At 42.8% G+C, this 18025-nt stretch overlaps 1 protein-coding gene across 8 annotated transcripts in view; it reads left to right on the plus strand.

Annotated features, from left to right (window-relative positions):
• magi1b (membrane associated guanylate kinase, WW and PDZ domain containing 1b) overlaps positions 1-18025 on the plus strand; it is a 131139-nt gene that overhangs the window by 84654 nt on the left and 28460 nt on the right. For 7 of the 8 annotated variants that reach the window (XM_051414443.1, XM_051414445.1, XM_051414450.1 and 4 more), the window contains exons 5-12: positions 1969-2194; positions 3143-3225; positions 4090-4125; positions 7587-7644; positions 8661-8794; positions 10040-10159; positions 12589-12774; positions 12976-13632. In XM_051414443.1, the coding sequence (XP_051270403.1) occupies positions 1969-2194; positions 3143-3225; positions 4090-4125; positions 7587-7644; positions 8661-8794; positions 10040-10159; positions 12589-12774; positions 12976-13632 (1500 nt within the window). The remainder of the gene's footprint in view (positions 1-1968; positions 2195-3142; positions 3226-4089; positions 4126-7586; positions 7645-8660; positions 8795-10039; positions 10160-12588; positions 12775-12975; positions 13633-18025) is intronic. The other variant, XM_051414446.1, reaches the window with a different exon arrangement.

Raw genomic sequence — 18025 nt, forward strand, 5'->3', positions numbered from 1 at the left:
ATAGTCCATGCAATAATGCAGTGTGAATGCTCAACCTCCCAAATACAGTTGATTTTCCTATGCCATCACCTTGGATAAGAGTTGAAAGTCTGTACTGAAACTGGGCTGCTAAACAAACTGCACAATCCTTTCTTCTAGCTGTGTGGTTGAGCACAGATGTGCATTTTATCTGTTAAGCAGTTTCACAATGTGAGCATGGAAGGGAAATTCAATAACAAGCGGTCACTCTAGACACATTTGAAACACATTCTGAGGCCAGGTGTAAACAGCGCTCTGTCTCCAATGGATTTAGACACAATTTTCATTTATTTGAATACAAAATATCAGGCCCCAAGGCTGGTACTATACTTCTAACTAGATTACATTTGGCATCTTCACACAAGCAGCAGCCAAAATGAAACGGCACATTTGGCATTGATAAACACAGTGTGTGCAGGCTAGCTAGTTTCACTTGACTACAGTTTTCACTCAAGTTTTTTCACCTTCTCAACCTGCAAGTCTTGGCTGCAACCAATCAACAGATGTCATGTGACCGACTGTACACCACTTATTGTTGGTTTATCATCATTTGCTCGTAGCTGTAGTAGTATGTCAACTCCTTCATTTGCAGATCTTACATAATCACTCATGTGCTCCTGTAGCTGGTGTGGACACCTTTAAAACAAACAAACCTAAGTTAGTGAGTACACAGGCAGTTGCTCGCAGAGCCGTCTGCAGCAGCAGCCTGAGGACAGGCTGTGCTCCGTTTAGTTTGGAGACACTTGAATGCATTCCTACTTTCTGCAGCTCTGTTTGGAAGAGAATCTTGCGATGGATAAAGTAGGAGGGGACGTAAGCGGAGACAAGGTAGCCGGACGTTAAATAGAAAGAGGGAGTGGCTGAGATGGGGTGAAGTGGGCAAGTCTGAAAAGAACTGGACAGTGGGAGGAAGAGAATCAAGGCAGGATTGTATTTTGTGAAGGAGGATAAGCTCAGAAAATGAAGAAGTAGGAGAAAGAGCACAAAAGAGGTGGAGAGAGAGCGGCAGAGAGAGCACTTTGGTGTGGTGAGCGGCTGCAGAACACAAGAGCTTCTTTGATTGGTGAGTAAGTGGTCTCTGGGTTTGACTACAACTGCCTGTATCTATGCGTCCAAAAATGTAAAATAGTGCCATCTGGCTGCAAGAAGCGGAGGGTGGATGACTGAGCAACCTCCATTTTTGAAATGATTCTTAATGATACCATTAGTACTTGGTAGGTCATTTGTGTTTGAATGAATTAGAGGAAGATTTTATTTGATTAATTTGAAATACTTGGAAGCATGATACTAACATCACTGCTATTTTAATAGGTCTGTCAGTGATGATTTTGAATATTACTCACTGTACAAATTTTTTGACATCTCCTCTTGTGTGTTAGTAGGTCACTAGGCATTGTAAAGAAGTTGACTCAGCGCTAAAGCTGTTTCTGCCATGTGGTTTTAGAAGGTGGGACCAAAAGTTGTTTATTTGCCGTCTGTGATTGTGTGAGCTGTGAGGGTGCCAGTCAAGTGTGAGTGTGAAAATTAGATAACAGGAAGCTAGGTGATAACACTTCAGAGGCCATGGTTCTAGGTGTGAACTGCCCACTCAGCAGTCTTAACTGAAGTGAATGTCTTTATGAGAAGAAGTAGTTCGGGATAAATGGATATACTCTACAGCTGTAGCTTCAAAAACTAAATGTTTGAGCTTAGGAAAGCTCTTGGACTGAGGCAGGGGCTTCTAGCGGCAAGATGAGGCTGTGTCTAGTGATGCATTTCAGGCCGGGAGGAATTTAATCAGTGGGAGCAGTTGTTTCAACAAAAAACATTTTTTGGTTGATCATATATTGAGAGTTCTCCTGTGGCACCCACATTGTTTTCACAGCTACCCTTTTCTTCTCAAAAGTGTTTTCTTCATCCTTCTACCCAAATGTTCTTAACACCAAGCCATGTTTGCATGAAACCCCCTAGGAGACTCTAGTGAATTAGACGAGTTTCATCACTCGGTGCCACCCTTCGTCCCCCGCCGGAGTGACCCGCCCTACATTGGGACAACCCCCTCACCATCGGCCACCACGGAGAGCACACAGCAGACACACTCTCACCTGAGCCATCCTCCCCCGGAGGACCCACTGGGACCTCTGCCTGACAACTGGGAGATGGCCTACACCGAGAACGGAGAGGTCTACTTTATAGAGTAAGTAACTCTAGACGGGTTCACTCGTAATGCAGTAAGTCAGTGTTCACTTTTTGGGTGCTGCTTTAGCTGGAAGTCATTGTGTAAACTCCACTTAAATGTCCTGAACGTTCTAAAGAGGTGATATTTACATGCACATATACATCTCTCCACTGCAGTTTTATGTTTAACTGCAAAGTTCTAGTAAATAAATGGACATAAAGTCTAGAAACAAAGCAACATTTTGCAGGTTTTGAAAGTATAACCTCTTTGGTTCGTAGCTGCAGATCCATTTTTCTACTTAATGTGCTTTATCACAATTTAATGGAGCATAAACCCAGATCACAGTTAATTTCTCAGCATGACTCACATGCAGCTACTATACTTTGAGGCATGTTAGTAAACTATTAATAAAAGTATGGTAGAAAGTTGGGGACAAATTGACCTGGTCATGTTTTATGATGGTGGCATTTTGCTCACTGTTATTGTTACTCATTAGATCTAGATTCTAATATTTTCAGAACAATGAGCATAATGAGTGGAGTCTGTAACACGTATCATGACCTTGTGAGATTCTGTTGTTTGTTTATGAAGACTCTTAAAGGCGAGTCCAGGTTCAGTGCTTTCATCATAATAATTAAAGTTATTAGAATCTGTAGTGGAGTCTAACAAATCATACTGTACTAGAGTTCTTTGTGAACATTTTTTTTATGAAGGCACTGATTTTCAGTCCTGTTGACTTGTATTTATATCATAAACAGATAAGTATAACCTCAGACTTTTGTGTTTTTGAATGAATAGTCCCTCAGATTGTGATAAACCAACAAATCTTCATATACAAATGAGCATTATAATCTTTAAATCCTGTCAACAGCTTAGAAACCCTTCTTGTTACATACCAGATGTGAGGAAATAAGGATTATTGCTATCACCTCAAGGTAACTGTATTTGCGTGTATTTCCTGTTTAGCCACAATACAAAGACCACCTCCTGGATAGATCCTCGGTGCCTGGACAAGCCTCAGAAACCCCTGGAAGAATGTGAAGATGATGGTATGTCCATGCAATGACATCATGCGTATTTATGTAAACTGTATCTGTTTTTACTCAACACTGAGCATGATGCAGCTGATTTGATGTGTTGTCAGGCATTCTATGACTTTATTTTGGCCTAGTGTGGAAATACTAAGGACCTTTTTAGATGTTAATGAGTAAATGAAAGAAAACTAGAGTCAGATCCTGTTTATGTTTGTATCCAGTCACCTAGTCATGTATTTAGTTAGACTTGGATCTAGTTTCCCAACAGAGTTGTTTCTAGATTTGACCAAAAACCTGACTCAGAAGCACCTTCTTTCACCTATTATTTCACTATGTTGTGTTATTATGAAAATCCAGGATGTTTATACAAAAGTAGTGGCTCCCACAGCAGCCCTTAGGTGTCAGTGTTGGGTCACAGAAAATAGTGAGTCAGTCATTGGGTGGCACTGTTCTGCTATACTTTCAGCTGTTTGTCAGAGCAAAATGCCCCACAGCTTCAAGGAATTCAGTGCATCATTCGCATCATCTAACTCAAACATGCAACGCCCTCCCTGACCTACACTGAGGCATCCTGCCTGCTCATAGATTAACACAGAATTTCAACCAAGAATTGGTGCATATAGACACACAGAGAAATACATATAATTTTTCTTATATGGACATGTCAATTGGGGCAAACATGCCTCGTGATTTCTGTCAACATGGATTGTCACATGAGCCTGAGGCTCTGGCTGTGATAAACTTCTTCCACTCAGTGGCCAGATGTAGTCAACTGACTCACAACTCACAACTGACAGCACCTTGTCCGCTCTCTGCCCCCTCTTCTCTTTCCCTTTGTCTACGATCCTGTGCTGCTGTGCCGCCCTTGCCGCTGAGTAGAAGGGGTACATACAGAGGAGTTGGACAATGACCTAGGTAGGAGATTCTCTCATTTTGTACACCACACTGCTGCCACACAAATGGTGGCACATCATTGTTTCAATTTAAAAAGTCTCAGCTGAATGTAAAATGTTTGAAAATGGGAAGGTGAAGATAATAGAGTCACAAGAGGTAATGGTTGACATCTACATAATCACATGCACAACACCACCATCGGTGGCTCATACGGAGTCATTTGACAGTTGGTGAGAGATGACTATGACAATGACTCCGATCATCTAGAAATGAGACATTTTGCAACGCTGACAGAGATCTGACCTTTACCTAGCCTTCCATCAGTAGGTAGCTTAGATTTTTTTAACAAAAAACACCATATGTGATCCGAAATCTGGCCTTGAACATGACTGTCAACTTACCCACATACCACCAGCCAACCAGACACACACACACACACAAGAACAAAACACTCGCACGTCGGCAGATCGTCATTTCATACATAAGAGACGGGGTCTGATCCAAGGAAGATTGTTATAATGATGATTTCCTAATGGGTGTCTGTCTGAGCCAGACGGCAACAGGCCTTTTTTCCTGAAGCCCATCAACACACTAACTAGCCTATCAGACACAGCAGCGCGGCCACTTGTGCACGGTAAATGGTGTCTGGAGACTGTGCCCTGCACTGTTATGCAAGGGTAATGAATGATGTCATTCCATCAGGAGGTGATATCTGAATAATGATTGTACCAGCCCTGTATTATTAACACACTGAAATACAGGGGCAAACCTTTGGGAAATACACACATTTCATTTTATTCTCGTCTTTTTGTAGAATTTGGAATAACACATATGGCCAAATGTCAAATCTGTTGTCAAGTGAAAGAATGAAACCTCACAGAAAAACAGCTTCTTTTAGCTTTAGCTAGAGTTGTAATCAGTTTCAGCTTTGTAAAATTAGATTTGGAAGGTTTTCATTAGCCCCAGACTCAGGGACTTAGTCAGGAACCCTGTTTAAGTATCAGTCAATCAAGTATATTTAATAAATATTTTTATATTAACATTGAGTCAAAAGACTAAATGTAACATGAAAGAGGTCACACACAGAGAAATATCTACGTTTAGCCTCTTTCTAGCTTTTTTCCAGCACCGGACAGCTGGACAAAGACAGGACATCGCATGCAGTAAAGTTGACGATGCTCTGTGAAAGCAAACCCAACATCTACTGTGCTTCTTGTTAGCAGCTCTCACTTTTAAACATCTGAAAGAGCTGCTGTGTTATAATCATCAGATCAGACAAGTCCCATGTCCATAAGACACCCTTCGACTGGATGAACATGTTCAATACTTATCGACCAGCACAATCCAATACAGGTGGGCAAAGAAACGTAATTAACTACAGTCCTTTGTGGAGGAGCAGACTCAAGCATTTCATGAACGCCGGCGCACACACACACACACACACACACACACACAAACACACACACACACACACACACACACACAAATTCTCTCTCTCACACACACAAAGAGGCTCTCTGTGCTACATGCTTACTCAAGAGAAATCAATCACAGCACTGCATCAAGAGAATGAGATGCAAGCAGTTAAACATGTAATTCATCACGTTTGACTCTCCCTCGAATTCGCAGTATGTTCAGGAAGGTGGGATGTGGGAAGAGGGGACACGGGATGAGGAGAAAACGCTGCGCTACGAGTGACAGATTTCTCTCTTTGTCTTTGGCGTGGTTACAGCAGCAAACATCCACTCGCTCGCTCGCTCTCTCTCTCTCTCTCTCTCTCTCTCACTCTCTCTCACACACACACACAGGTGCTTCTCCAGGAGCGAAACTAGTGCAGTGTGAAATCAAGTGGGTGATTAAAATTTTGCGGGAGGCGAGGCGGGACCACATTCCATTTAACGTTCCAGTTCAAAACATCTGAATGATGATTCACCATGCCTGCTATGTGGGTTCACCCTGTACTAACACACCAAAGCTGTAACCTTGCGTTCCTTTTTAGCCTTTTTGTATTACTTTCATTTAGCAGGTGTAGAAAATATGGAATAATAGTAACTGGAGTTGCTTACAAGCTTCAAATTGACGAATCCAATTGCAGATTTGTGCGTGGTGGCTCTAAATCAGTTTTGCTTACAAGTCGTAGCTACCTGTTCTCACAGACTGTAATATGTACTGCTGTGTGTCGTGCACAGACGATTTAAACATTCCCATCTGGCTTTTATATTTTATATTTTATTTTTTTTGTGCATCTGCTGCTGACTCCACTCTAACCAAGGGCCCTCCTCATTAGGAAGCAGAGGGAGGCTCTCCAAGTTGGATGATTGTAATTACCATCTACTTGCACACAGGGCGAAGCTTAATTGGTATAGGGTAATAATATGTAAAATGGATACATCACAGCAGAGGACTATTGGACAATCTGTGTTTGTAGTCAATTAGAAGCCTCTGACATTATCTATGTGGACGCCAGCCAATAATCAATGCTGCTGTAATCAGACTACAGAAGTGATTCAGATGGCTCCACTGGAGATAATGACATCACTCCTCTCTGGCAAACACTGTAGAAACACAGCACGACTGCACCATCGGGAAATTACACACTGCTGAAGTGGGCCCAGTCATATTCATATCTTTTCCTAATCATCGTTGATTAGGATGAATTTCACTTTAACTCTCTGTAAAAGTGTCTGCACATGTGTGCTTGGATCGCCGTGCGTGAGCAGGTGCTTTCAGTGACACCTCCTTGGATGAAGTCGCTTTTCAACCCTAACGCTAAGTCAAGGGTGCGGTCTCAGTCCGCAAAGCGGGAACTGGCAGGTCATTCACACACAAACAGGATGACGTATTTGAAAAAACGAAGAACGCAAACACTAGAAGACAGAGACAGAGACTGTACTACTACTTGATTGCACCATTTTCTCACTAATACAGACAACAAATCGATTAGAAATGTCTGCTGGATTGATTCGCATTGGTTTGAGAAAAAGAAATGGAATATTTTCCTCTAATCATTTTCTCACTTCCCTGCACATTGTTGTTTTTGTACATTGGTTTCAAAAGCTGGATTATTCCTCTGTCTCCCAGTTTCTCACCTTTACCTGTCTTTCCGTCCTTGCTTTTTTCCTCCTGCTGTCTGTCTTCCCTGCCTTCCCTCTCTCTGACCCCTTCACCACTCCTTTTTCCCACCTCCTTTCATCTCTCCATCCCTCCATTCATCCATCCATCTCTGCCCAAGGGGGTCTTGCTCTGTTCTTATCTGATGTGTGGAAATGTCAGCCGTGTGAGGGGACGGGGGGGGGGCTGTGAAGCTGTTGAGTCACCCTGGCCCTGAAGACAGACTGACAGGCAGACACAATGAGAGGCAAAAGGTCTCTACTGGGCTTGGCTCCAATGGCTCTATACTTGGGGCCTCCAGCAACTTCACAGCCTTGAGTTTTTGTCGTTTCCTCTGTCTCACTCTGTCTTTTTTTCTCATTTTTATTTAGAACTTCCACCGGGATGGGAAAAAATAGACGATCCAGTGTATGGGGTCTACTATGTTGAGTAAGTGCACGTGTACAGTATGTAAAGGCACCCAGCACCACACAAGGACACTTGTATGCAAACGCGCAGGCTGACGCTGCACAAAGGCATGCAGAAAAAAGAAGAAATGGCCTGCTTGCATTTTTCTTGCACATAAATAGAAATGCTTTCACACATTTTCATTCGAACAAAAGAAACTCTTGACCTTACTGTAAATATGAAAGGCTCTAATGTGTGTACAGTTATGCTGTAAGACGTCACAGCCAGATTTCGCTCCTGCTATTTTGGTCTTTTGTGTACTGGAAAATGTAGGCCATTTTGTTTTTGTCATTATCATTTGGGAAAACATGCAGAGAAGGGTGTGTGCGCGCATATGTGTGCATCTCATCTTGTGTGAAGCCCCTGGGCATCAGCAGTAATACGAATATGTTTCATGCGTTTTTGATGTTGTTCAAAGCAGCACCTGGGGGCTCAAGGCTGTGGCATTTCTATTTTTTTCCCCTCTTTGTCTTCAATATTATTCTTCTTTTTTCACACAGACATTATTCACCGTTTCCTTCATTTGCTGTATTATGTGGTGCTCTCAGGTGTAATTCCTCAGTGCTGGTAGGTTTGTAGGAAACCTCCCAGGGTTGATGTGTGATGTGAACCATGTTTGTAGGTTCTGTGAATTAAGCCATCAGAATGAGATTTATTCGATGTAATTTGAGGGAGTGATTTTGTCACACGTGTCTCAGAGAGGGGTTCCTGTGTAAGTACGGATGGATGCATGTGTTTTGTGCCACTGTGTATTAATATAAGCTTATTGCCATGTCTCCCCTCCCTCTCTTGACCCTATCTCTCTCTTCTATTATCCTTTCCACTCCTCTGTGCCTGTTTTCCCTCTCTGCTGCGCTCCACTTTCCTGCTGATATTTACTTCTTGTCCTACATCCTGTTTTCTATTCTTATTTTCTATTCCTATTATCCATTCCTCCTGTCCTCCATTTCTTATTCCTCAACCTCCATCCACGCATCCCTCCTTCCACCGTCCCAAAGTCATATCAACAGGAAGACCCAGTATGAAAATCCAGTGTTGGAGGCTAAGAGGCGCAGGCAGCTGGAACAGCAGCAGCCTCAGCAGCCTCAGCCCCAAAGCCAGCAGCCACCTGAAGGTGAGCGCTACATCCGAGGTTCGTTCACAAGCCCCCACCAAGGGCGTCATTTCCTTTCTTTCTATTCATGTGTGTGACTGAGTTGTCTGCATATGTCTCTGTATGTGTGTGTGTGAGATTGGGTCTTTATAGCAATAATTGCTACAGTACTTGATGTTGCCTGCTACTGCCTTATGATTTGCTAAGTGCCCTTCCATAAAGGCATAACTATAATTTGCGGCTGTATCACGCAGCCTTTTTGAAGTTAATTTCTGTTTTCTGTGCTGCTTTTGGATTCTTGTTTGTGGTAATAATTCGAAAGCTTATTTTTCTAAGGTGAAGACAGGTAAGTTTGGCTTGAACTAAACATGATGTGCTTACTAAAGAGACTTTTATTTTCCTTTGATGTAATTTAATAAAGCAAGTGCTACCAGTGATAACAATGATGATTTAGCTCGCACTACTGCCACAACTCAACCGATTGGCAACCTTAGCTTGGTCTCGCTTCTTGTCTTAAACCTTATGCAGTCACAGGACGCCCCGCAGAGAGATTAATTGTAAATGCAGGCTGGCCCACATGGGAACTCTCCTATCGCGCTCCACCTTCTGCTCATTCAGCAGAAATCATTCGCATCCACTCGATTACCTGCGGACTTTTACCCGGTCTGAACACTCAATCTCTTCTCAAAAAAAACTCAATACCTTCAAGCAAGGTTTTTACCCATTTTCTTTCACCTCTGCATCGATTCTATCTCACTGCTAAGAATAATAATGAAGGTTGTAGTCTGATCGGTGCTGTGATGCCATAACAAGGTGATTAATCAAAGATTGTAGCCATACTGAAGAAATGGGTCGCTCTATTTTCACACACCTCCATTTGTATTCAATATGGAGATGTGAAATGTGAAACAGCTTCATGAAGTTTGTGCAACCTGTTTAACCCCTGAGTTTACGTGTTATCTTACAGTTGCTCAGCATGGAGATGTGCAAATGTAGGTTTAACACGATATCTTGGTAATTGAACCACGTCCATTCACTTGCTGCTCTGTGGGGAGGGTTTGTAACTGAATATCGGGCACACCAGGAAATGTATAATTTTCACAAAGAATTTTCAGACCTATTCCTTTACAAGGTCCTCTAGCTTCATAGAAAGCCAAATGCCTTTTTCCCAAACACACAGGCCATGTTGTCCCATAGCCCTTCGCCCCGGTTCTTCCAGAAGTAGGGCAACTGTGCACCTGTTTAGACCCCATCTAGAGAATATGTGCCTCTTGCTTGTTGCAGAATGGATCGAGGACTCAGCGTTGGCAGGGGCCCCACTGGCCAGCTATGCTGCCAACCACCAGGAGACCTATAGGGACCCTCAGACAGGACCTCCAGTGCCCAATGCAATGGGACAAAAACGTAAGTTCCCGCCTTTATAGAATTAAAGTCTGAAACTTAATAAAAAAGAGGATTACTTGTTACTTTTCTGTTTCTAGGCTGTGTTACCCAGAGCGACTTATTATGAGTTAAATCAGATTCAGCTCTTAGAGTGTAGTTTGTTTTCCTGAGCCAGCGCCTCAGGGCATGTTTGCGTTTTCATGATGGAGGACCAGTTATGAACTGACACTATAAAGCTGGTATCTGTATATGGTTCATCAGACATTCTTAATAAGTAAAATAAAATTCAGCTCATCTAGTATTTACAATAGACTAAATTATTCCAAGAGAGCACTCAGGGCAATGTTTGTGTTTTCTTAAAGACGATCCGGATACGACTATGGAAAGTACAGTTTTATTTTATACGTGTGCTCCCTCTTTGTTTACTGTGGCCACATGTTGCTTCCCATGGAACCTCTGTTATGATGTTCCATTTTCTGCATCAAATAATGGCCTGATTTCACCCATCATAGCGATACACACACCTACAGATGCAGTGTCTAGCCATTACTGTGTGTTTCTTTCTCCTGGTTGCCAGCTCCTTTTATACCAGCCTCCCACTAGCAGCTTGTCTAATTAGCACAACCATGGCAGAATTAACTGCCTCACCCCGTCTTTCCCTCTTACTCTCCCTTGCTGCTCTGTCGGCCGTCTTTTCCTTTTCCCTCATCGATCTCTTTATTTTATGGCCCACATTGGCCGACTCACTTTCTTTTGTCTTGTCTCCCACCACTCTCTCCTTTGGTTCAATTGTTGGTTCTGTCCATCATTCCGTCTTTCTACCTCACTCTCTGTCTGTCCCCCCTCCCACCCTCTCTGACTTCACTATTCTTCACTGTCCGAGGCCTGGACATTCCTCCAGAGAAAGGTATCATTTGAAATCTCTTTATCTAACTACCTACTTTCATGTTTCTTCTTCTTCCTGGTCTGTTCTTACATCTCTGGATCCCTTGTGGATAAAGCCTCCATCTATGTTCACAGCTTTGTTACATCTCTCCTATTCTGAAAAATGCTATTCTAAGGCATTGCACACACACTGAAAAACACCACAAACACAAGGACACCAACTGACTCCAAGGGTAATGCATTTTTCATTGAATTAAATTGAAGTCGTAGCGCTAGCATAACTTAATGTGAAACTGCAGGTCAATAAGCACACATTCCTCTGTGTCCCCCTCACCCTAATGTACACTCTCCCCATCTCCTACTTGTTTTGCTTTCATTCTTTCCATTCTTTACATCACCTCTACCAACATCTCCTTGTTCATGTTATGTGAAGTAAATTGTGTGAAGTAATTTTCTGTACTATTTGGCTTACATTATGTCTATTAATAGACTGTTAGATCTCAGCCTGTCCCTGTATTCAGCTGTTCCCGTTTCTCCCGTTCTCTACAGTGAAGACGGTGGATGAATACCGTACTCAGTTTTTTTTTTATCAAGACTGATTCCATCTAATATCTTTCTTAATTTTATCTTTAATGCCAGATAATGAGGTAGAGAAAGGAAGACAAAAAAGGATGAAAGTAATTTGGTTTGCAGTGTTTGAGCAGGTCTCATGACTTGAGACCATTTTGAAATGTGTTTCTGTGTTAATTAAGCCCTCTCAATCCATGTTGAATGATAGAGATGTCTTGTTTGTAGGTAAGGCTGTACTTTCAGTAGCCATCCACAGAGGCAGAACTCTCTCTCATAGCAATGCTTTTGACCTTCATGAAGGAAGGATGTCACTTGATTTGTCACTTGGCATTTGATTTCATTAATCAAAAATCTGGTGCCTCTGTGTTACATCTTTTAAAACAAAACCACCATTAAATGCAAAGAGGGCACTGCACACAAAGAATTAGTATTATTTCAAGAAGCTGAAATAATATAATTTGATTTGCACCATGTTGAATTGAAAAAAGTATATATTGCTTTGTGTCCTTGGTGATGTTTGGACTAACTGGTGTAAAGCTATGCCTAGCTCAACCTTCAGTCGCAGGATCAAGTCACTCCTTTGAAGGTAGTAGTGTCTGAAGCCTAGAGGAGGTGGCATTCTGGATTCTGGTCTGGAAACAAAGTGTAATTAGTTATTTTAGGTGTTTTTTTTCTACCACATGCAACCTCACTTCCAATTCCCTTTTAATCTAATTAATCTGTTTATTATAATTCGCCTGTTTTGATTTGCGTTGCGTCATCAGACCAGAACACAGTCAATGGGTGATCACCAAACCTAGGCTAGTATAGTATTACATTAATTTCATGTGGTTACAGTGAAGAGTAAAGGTTAGTTGCGTGTTAGTTTAATGATAAGTGTGCAATAGCAAAAGCTCACTGGTAATAGAATAGAACTTCAGATATACTGAATCCCAGATTCAGTGCTGTTATATCAGTGCATCGGAATGGTGAATTATCTGCGTTTTTGTGTGCAGGAGGTAAGCCTTTCTTTACTCGGAACCGATCCGAGCTGAAAGGGACTTTCATCAATACCAAGCTGAAGAAAAGCCGTCGGGGGTTCGGTTTCACTGTTGTGGGTGGAGACGAGCCGGACGAGTTCCTGCAGATCAAGAGCCTGGTCCTAGATGGACCCGCTGCCCTTGATGGCAAAATGGAGACAGGTTGGTGTACTTAATTTGTAAAAAAGTTTACAAAGAAGGAATTCTGCTTTTTAATTTATTTAACTTTGATTTTCTGAATGCTGATTCTCTATAAGCACTGTGTATAAGTAAGGAAGCTAAAACTTTGTATCATATAAAAGAGCTTTGACAAATAAGTACATACAAAATAAAATGAAATTCTCCCTCCTCTCCACCTATAAGGTGACGTGATTGTGAGCGTCAACGACACATGTGTGCTAGGCTACACCCATGCCCAAGTTGTCAAGATCTTCCAGTCCATCCCAATTGGCTCAATGGTCAACTTGGAGCTGTGCCGTGGCTACCCACTACCCTTTGACCCTGATGACCCCAATACCAGCCTGGTTACCTCAGTGGCCATTCTCGACAACAAAGAGCCCATCATCGTCAACGGCCAGGAGGCCTCCAACAGCTACGACTCGCCGTCCAGCCATGGCAGTCAGAACAACAACGGCTCGACCAATGGTGGGGCACCCCTCAACGGCCTCCACCGACCCCACAGCCCCTCAGCAGAGGTGGTCTCTGATACCTCTTCCCAGCATGGCTACCCGAGCGACGTGGTCACCCTGGCCTCATCCATCGCCACGCAACCGGAGCTCATCACCGTACACATGGAGAAAGGAGACAAGGGCTTCGGCTTCACCATCGCCGACAGTCCCGGAGGTGGCGGGCAGAGAGTGAAGCAGATCGTGGACTACCCTCGCTGCCGTGGCCTCAAGGAGGGCGACATCATCGTGGAGGTGAACAAGAGAAACGTGCAGAGCATGTCTCACAACCAGGTGGTCGACCTGCTCAGCAAGTGTCCCAAAGGCAGCGAGGTCACCATGCTGGTACAGAGAGGTGAGTGGAGGCTGATCTCTCCTTATGTATGCCTGTTGTCTCTGTGAATTTGTCATTTGTATTGTAACTGATGAGAGCAGATGGAGATGAGGAAGATGGAGAAAACAGGTGCTAAGCTTTATGGTGGTTTCTGATTTATGTCCATATGTTGAAGTATGGCAAAGAAAAACAACCTTTGCCATGAATCTGCTGGATGCTGTTGACAAAAAATAATAGACTTCTGCCTTACAGGCTGCTCAAGCTCACAGAGAGCTCTTTTATTGACACACACATTTATTTATTCATATAAATAGAGGTTGGAAGAAAAAAAGAAATTGCAAATAAGGCAAGAAGGAGTGATAATTATGGTATGGAAGGAGAAAAGGAGCAGCAGAGGAAGTTGAAATAACATTTGAGGACGTGGCTGATAGTAAAGTAGGAAGAGAGAGTTAGGTGTTTACACTGAGTAGCATTGACTGTCGGAACATTATAGCTGTCTTGAGTTGAAAGGAGGCAGAGGGAAGGAAAAGTAAAAAAAGGGCAGATGGAAGAACTATGAAAAGAAGGGTAAACACGGGAGAGAAAGGTCTCGGGTCTGAATATTCTCCTTCTCAGTCTGTCTCATACTCAGCCCAGGATCTTATTCACTCTCTTCTGTTTCTGTCTGCTGTTTCTGTTGGCTAACAGGGTTTCTAGTTATTTTAGGCTTTTAGTGTACTCCCATGTCAAAGTTGTTTGTTTTATAGGTACCACCAATTGTGCTTGTGTGCCTTTTATCCACCCACATGGGTATCTGGCTGAAGTCTGTGACATTTGTTACTGTTAACATACATTTTCAGTGTTAGCTGGTCTCTGTCGATGCTGTGAAAACAATGCACCAGCATGTCAGTGCTGCTATTTTAACGCGTACCACCCAGCTTTTGTCATAGTTTCTGATTAAAAATCACTGTCGCACAGAACCACTAAATGGAAACAAAGCAACTGTGAATGGAGAATAAAACTGAAATGATTGAATTTTGGTATTTTCCCCTCCAATCCCCCTCAGACTCGCAGACCTCCAGAGCTCTAAACGCACCGTGTGATACAAGTAATTGGACTATTTTCTCTGTCAGACTGTCCATAGCTTGCTTTGGGGCTTATTAATTCCAAGTAACTAAAAGGTTTTCTGTGTGTGTGTGTGCACACACACGCAGTTTATCTCCTCTGTAGGGTTAAGTACTCAGAACAGTCAGGGGAAATTGGTCAGATGAATGCCAGCCAAGTCTCACATTGAGTCCCTGTCTTTCTTTTCGTCTTTCTGTCTGTGTATGTGTGACTCCGTCTCAATTTGTATCTCCATCTCTTTCTCCATGTTGTCAAACTCTCTTTTTGTCTTGCTTCTTGACACACACACACACACACACACACACACACACACACACACACACACACACACACACACTCCAAAGACACACAGGCCAAACCGTTCCTCTCCCTCTCACTGGCTTTTGCTAATGAGTAGCATTTCTTCATCGTGTTAGTGTACACAAGCACATGAAGTGATACAGGCTCATCATGGGCAGGGGTTTAATGGGCTGTCAGTAAGACAGAAGGCAGTTCAGCTGGGCTTGTGTAAACACAGTGACTGGCTTTGATAGCCACAGACAGATATGACTGTGATAGGAGGAGAAGGAAATGGCACTGAGCTAAAAGATAATGGTATGGATAATGATAATGCATATGAAGCATTATAATTGAACCAGCATTACTAAACGCTGTTTATGGTTGTTTTTTAGCCTACTTAAGGTTTGGAATGAAGGATGCCCATCAGCAGAAAAACACAGGAAACCAATATAAAAGCCAATTTAATATATAGTATATTATAGCAGGACCTGCCGTTCTGGTGCTTCATGCAAATTAATAATAGAACAAAAGTCTGCTAAATTGCACTTCTCCCATTTGCACATTTAAGTACCAAGTGCTGGCTGCCCTATGTTTTACAAAGAACCTTTCTGAGGAAGAGCCTTATGGCTCCACCATCACAACACTGACAGTAATTAGTGAGCCGGAGGAGTACAAATTCTTTTTTTATTTGTCCTGCACTAGGGCTGGGTATCAAAATTCCACTTTCTTTTTTTGGTACCAAACAAAATGTGTTGAAAGCTATCAAGTCCTGGAACCTGGAAATGAATCCTTGCATATTATTTTTATTTCTTTTTGTGCTTGTTCTTTGATCAGACAGCTTTAAAGCTTTTTAAACTGTATTTTATTTAGGCAAGGCTCTTGTATAGCTGCTTGTGCTTAGACAACTTTTTTTTGTCCTCTTTTGTTAGACAATGAAAAGGCATTTGTAAAAAGATAAATTCATATTCCTTGAATAATGCCCAGCACTATCTAGCATCTGGACATGGATTGTGCATGCGTGACAACTCAATTTGCTGTAGATATGAACATCTAGGGCTGCAACTAATTATTTTTATTATTATTGATTAATATTTTTTTTTATTAAATAATTGTTCTACCTATAAAATGTCAGGAAAAAGTGAAAAATGGCCATCACCATGTTTTGTTTTATCTAACAACAGCCTTATGTTGAATGATGAATCTGTTTTACAGTTAATACAGCACCCACACTGCATCATTGGCGTCTTGTACGTGTTGCTAACACAAACACACACACACAGTCGCAGTCATGAGAACTTAAATCAAGGTTCTACATGCGGTGCCTTAATTACTCTCCCGCTCTTACTCTCTTCACTGCTTTTTCACTCCGGCTCACTCCACCAGTAGCAGCGAGGCACACTGGCCTCTAATTGGGGTCCTGATGTCAGCTTTACTTATCATACACATACATCTTTTTCTCTCTTGTGCTCTCTTTTACTCTCACTCTCCTGCCATCCATCAAGAATCTCTTCTTCCCTGAGCAAACACCGCTTGTGCACACACACAGACACACACACACACACTCAGTGTCACTCTTAAACACGAACAGCCATGCATCCAATTATAGATTTGCGGCAGTAAGGCCCTGGTACAGTCTTAATTGGTGGAAATCCACCCCTCCTCCAACCCGCCATCCCCCTTTTCTGTTTCTATTCCCCCACTACCAGTATGTAGATTCACACCCGCTTATCCACATGAAGATGGGAGCCAGTCCCTGAGGACCAGCGCACAAAGATACACACCAGTTAAGGCGGCCGTGCGCAACAGTGTGCCCACCTCACCCCTCTCCCACTGTCTTTCTCACAGTGTGTGAGCATGTGTGCAAGTCAGGTTGTGTGAAAATGTGAACACGTGTTTTTATTCCACACCAGCTACAATGAGCTGAATGTTGGGAGGTAGGGTCGAGAAACTGCCATTCAATGTGAACCTCATTCGAGGGGGTTTTGCTTCTATCTTCTGTGTCTGAGCAAGCTACATTAGCTGTGAATAATCTTTTTTGACCCTTGTGGTCCAGTTAATACATACAGTGGAAAAACCACCCATGAGTGCAGGTTATGAGGTTTTGACAGTGTTTCATAGGTTAAGCACACAAGACACAGAGGTTTTACAGACAGTTTTTACTCTGAGATGTACTCCGTGTGAGCACACAGGCATGATTTATTACTTCAATCAGGTCTGTGTTTCGTGATACATCGTTCTTTCATTTGTCTAATTACACTGCTCTAATGTGCTCATTTTCCCCTGCCTGTTTTCTCCTGCCCCCACTGATGCGCTGACATAACTCATTTTGGCCGCTGATGTCTTGCCGTAGCAAAGACGCTAATTTCCTCTCCCCTGTTCCTTTTAAAAAGGTGTAAATGTTACAGGGTCCATAGGGACGCATACACCTGCCGTACAGGCTTTTGTCAGCGGAAACTTGTTTGGGTGTAGAATTTGTAAACACAGCCTCTCAATAGCCTAGCAGCTCATGTCATTAGTCAGCTATAGAAAAATGAAGCCCATTTGTCTCAGCGTGGACGTAGAGTCGTTTTCTGCTCTTTTTTTCTACCTGTTTGTAAGGCCCAGCAGGTGCTGCAATGAATGCAAGGTAATTTGTGTTTGGCTGCAGCAACAGCTTGTAGCCATGTGCAGGAAATGGAAGAAAAGATAGCTGCAGTGGGGTGAAGGGGGAGGAAGAGAACTGTGGATGGAAGCATGTCAGAGGATCAGAGAGATGATGAAAGAGCGGCGCCGAAACCCCCATGTTGCTCTGCTCTCTCTCTCTCTCTCTCTCTCTCTCTCTCTCTCTCTCTCTCTCCCCCTCTCTTCCCCGACTTCATGACTCATCAATCAGCCGTGACACATTAGTCCCTGCTGGGCAATCAGGCCTTGCACTCCTCTTCTCTCTGAATGAGAGATGGACCTTTTCTCTCCTCCCACGTAGCCGGCGGACGGACAAATGGCAGGTTGAGGGACTAACACAGACAAGAGGTGTTAAACTATTTTGCAAATG

The sequence above is a fragment of the Dicentrarchus labrax genome, unplaced genomic scaffold (genome assembly GCF_905237075.1).
Source record: "Dicentrarchus labrax unplaced genomic scaffold, dlabrax2021, whole genome shotgun sequence".
Taxonomy (NCBI): domain Eukaryota; kingdom Metazoa; phylum Chordata; class Actinopteri; family Moronidae; genus Dicentrarchus; species Dicentrarchus labrax.